The 3,636-nt window shown below is 39.1% G+C and overlaps 1 protein-coding gene across 12 annotated transcripts in view; it reads right to left on the reverse strand.

Annotated features, from left to right (window-relative positions):
* TAF1 (TATA-box binding protein associated factor 1) overlaps window positions 1-3,636 on the reverse strand; it is a 100,938-nt gene that overhangs the window by 81,846 nt on the left and 15,456 nt on the right. For all 12 annotated transcript variants that reach the window (XM_017516745.2, XM_017516739.2, XM_017516736.2 and 9 more), the window contains exons 9-14: window positions 3,384-3,560; window positions 2,654-2,781; window positions 2,449-2,556; window positions 2,153-2,326; window positions 1,187-1,360; window positions 641-745 (exon numbers count right to left, since the gene is read on the reverse strand). In XM_017516745.2, the coding sequence (XP_017372234.1) occupies window positions 641-745; window positions 1,187-1,360; window positions 2,153-2,326; window positions 2,449-2,556; window positions 2,654-2,781; window positions 3,384-3,560 (866 nt within the window). The remainder of the gene's footprint in view (window positions 1-640; window positions 746-1,186; window positions 1,361-2,152; window positions 2,327-2,448; window positions 2,557-2,653; window positions 2,782-3,383; window positions 3,561-3,636) is intronic.

A 3,636-nucleotide genomic window follows, 5' to 3' on the forward strand; every position in this document is an offset into this window, starting at 1 on the left:
AAAAAAAAAAAAAAAAAAAAAATTAAACATTCATAAATTATAGTAAATTCATCCTACGTTGACTGTTTTATGCTTCCCAGATGTTACTGAGCTTACCAGTGTGTATTTTTAAAAACCTACTTTATGTTTAGCCTAATAATAACACAATTCACGGTTTGTTTTTTTAAGAGATGGGGGTCTCGCTATGTTGCCCAGGCTGGAGCGCAGTGGCTATTCACAGGCGCAATCCTACTACTGATCAGCACGGGAGTTTTGACCTGCTCCATTTCTGACCTGGGCCGGTTCACCACTCCTTAGGCAACCTGGTGGTCCTCTGCTCCCAGGAGGTCACCATATTGATGCGAAACTTAGTGTGGACACCCGATCGGTATAGCGCACTACAGCCCAGAACTCCTGGGCTCAAGTGATCTTCCCACCTCAGCCTCCCAAGTAGCTGGGACTACAGGCACACGCACTGCACCCAGCCACAGTCAGTTTTAAGAAAAATATTTCTTTAAAACATTTTTGGATTATATGGATCTTCTTTGTACTTGATATATAAACCATCTCAATCGACTAGAATTATAATCTTTCTGGGCTGACTGGCTCCTCATTTATCAATTTCCTTAGTTAACAGTAAAAATAGGAAAGAATTCCTTACCTGCAGTAACTGGCCAGGATGGAGAGAGCCCAGAAAAGGAGATGTATGGCAGTAAACAGTTTCCCCATATTTACAATCTGGTGCTCCAGGATCTTTTCCAGGTTTCTATAAGGAGCACAGAAGATCCAGTTATTAATCACAGAATATAATCAATAATCCTATACAATATGAGCATAGCACTTTACTAACACAGGTTGAGTATCCCTTAACCAAAATGCTTGGGACCAGAAGTGTTTTGAATTTTGGAATAGTTGCATTATACTTACCAGGTGGCCATTTTAAATCTGGAAATCCAAAATGCTCCAATGAGCATTTCCTTTGAGTATCATGTTAGTGATCAAAAACTTTTGGATTTTGACTTTGAATTCTGAGATTTGAGATTCTCAATGTTATTACAAAAAAGGTACCACTCCTTTCTCCCAAGAAACTTATGGTATAAATGTGTTCACAGGTTATCAGTAGTTCTCTAACTACAGCTATGTTAATAACAAAAAGTTTGTACGTAAGCAAAATACACATTAAAAAAAATTTTCTGAGCAGACTCACCCGTTTATAATAGTTCTTTATCTTGGTTGCCATGCCAACCTGCATCATTAAGGGTCCATTTTCCTCACTATATTCTGCAAGAATAAGATCTCCATCTTTGCCTGTGAGGTCCTGAGGTGTGCGCATAAAAAACATCTCTCCACCACCTGAAGCTTGCCTCTCTTGTTCTCTCATCTGTCCAGAAAAAAGAAAATACCATCTAGCTCCTGACAGGACAACTACTACACACAATGAAGTTGTTCAATCTGAGACAAACATACGAAAAAGATTTTACCTTGCTATTTTTCAATTTCGTAATGAAAACTTTCAAATATACTGTAAAGTTCAAAGAATAGTACAGTCAGCCCTCCATATCCACGTATGGGTTCTGCATCCGTGAATTCAACCAACCACAGATAGAAAATATTCAGAAAATAAAACTGCATCTGTGCTGAACAGATACAGACTTTTCTTGTCATTATTCCCTAAACATTAAAACAACTATTCACAAAGCATTTACATTGGAGTAGATATTATAAGTAATCTAGAGACGACTTAAAGTATAAGAGAGGATGTGCATAGGTTATGTGCAAATATTATGCTATTATAACAGAGACAGGAACATCTAAACATTTTGGTATCCGGAGGAGGTCCTAGAACCAATCTCCCATGGATACCTAAGGACGACTGTACTATGAAAACTTATTATCCCACATAACTGTTTATATTTTGCCATTTTTAAAAACCTGTATCTTTCTATAGACTTTGCTGGATGATTTTTGAAAGATGCAGTCATTGTGATGCCTCACCTGTAAATATTTTCACATGCATCACTTAACAATAAAGACATTCTCTCCTAAATAACCAAAATAACGTTCTATCACATCTAATAACCAATTCCCTAATACCATCTAATATCCGGTACATTTTCCTAATTTATATCCCAATATCCTTTATAGCTGTTTTCTAACCAGAATTCAACTATACCTTGGCCTTTTTTTTGATGTGCTTTAGCAAAGGTTGGACTGAGTGGGGACCTGGCTGAGACAGTGCCCCAAATGAGTACTTTTTCAGAGGTGGGCGATGGAACTGCCGGAGTTTGATGGGCCCCATGTGGGTAGGAAAGAAGGGCTGCCGTAATTCCACAGCAGGAATTGAGTGCTAAAACAGGAAACGGAAGGGTTAAAATTAGCTAATTCCAGCCTAATTAAGATTTTCCCATATACTCTGTCAGAACAAAGCCATGGGGTTCTCCTCTATCACAGAAAAGACACTATTTGTACCTGGATAATATTCCCTCCAAAGGTGCCTCGAAGACCCTGTTGCTTGGGGTAATAATACTCATCATTGGAGAGATTCCACGGATCTTTCACTTCTGGCTGAGACATGTTCTAATGACAGATCATCAAACAAATCTTAGTCAGACTACCCTTCCCTATTACCTTTCTTTGTTCTTCTAAACACCAAGTCCCTTTTTTCTTCACACACCTGCTGTGGTTCCTCCTTGATGACTCCTGTTTTCCCTAAGAGAATTCGGCTCTTCTTCAGAGACGACTCCTTCTTACTCTCCTTGGAGGGGGAGTTAGAGGTGGCCTCTTCCTTCTCATCAGGAATTTCTGAGGATAAAACAAAAATTACTTGAGTTGCTATCCCTGAATATTCACCTTTCCTACAGACAAGTTTCCAGTTTTCTTTTTTAAGGTGGTGGATGTCCCAATGAAGTTCTTAACTAGGTCTTTCATCTCACCCCAGATCACTTCTAGTCCATGATTTACTAACTGAACTACACCTACACCTTTCACCCCAACCCAAATCACTTCTAGTCCATGATTCACTAACTGAACTACACACTTAACATCTCAAAAGTACTACTTTCCAACATTCCTACATGAGTTTTTCCTAAGCAATACACAAAAAATATAAACAGTCACAACTTTGCTCTCTCAAACTGCTACCTAGAAGTTTCTAGTCCATTATTCGCTAACTGAATACACTATACTCTTGACCTCTCAAAGTTACAGCTTTCCAACATTCCTACATGAGTGTTCCCTAAGCATATACACAAGTAATATGAACAGCCAAAACTTCACTCTCTCAAGCTGCTACCTAGAAGTTTCTAGTCCTAATCTTCTCCAACCCTTCTGATTTCCTCCTGTCCCTTGACATTAACAGCAAGTTGCCAAAGGAGAAAGAACATTGGCCTCTGCCAGTAATATACCCAAAATGAGGTTCTCATCATTGGGATCAAGTGTCAAAACAGGAGGTTCCAACAGCCGGGGCATGGCCTGAGCATCCCAAATGATATTGTCTTCCCAGCGTCCATATACCAGATCCTCATTGTCAATGGGAAAAATGGAGTACCAAGGTTTGTCATCATCCAGAGTGGCTGCAAAACCTAGTTAAAACACAAGGAGAAAATAGTAACAGAAAACATTTATGCCCCTTTCAATCAAGATTCTGGCAAAGATAAA

Source organism: Cebus imitator, unplaced genomic scaffold, assembly GCF_001604975.1.
Source record: "Cebus imitator isolate Cc_AM_T3 unplaced genomic scaffold, Cebus_imitator-1.0 Scaffold602, whole genome shotgun sequence".
Taxonomy (NCBI): Eukaryota; Metazoa; Chordata; class Mammalia; order Primates; family Cebidae; genus Cebus; species Cebus imitator.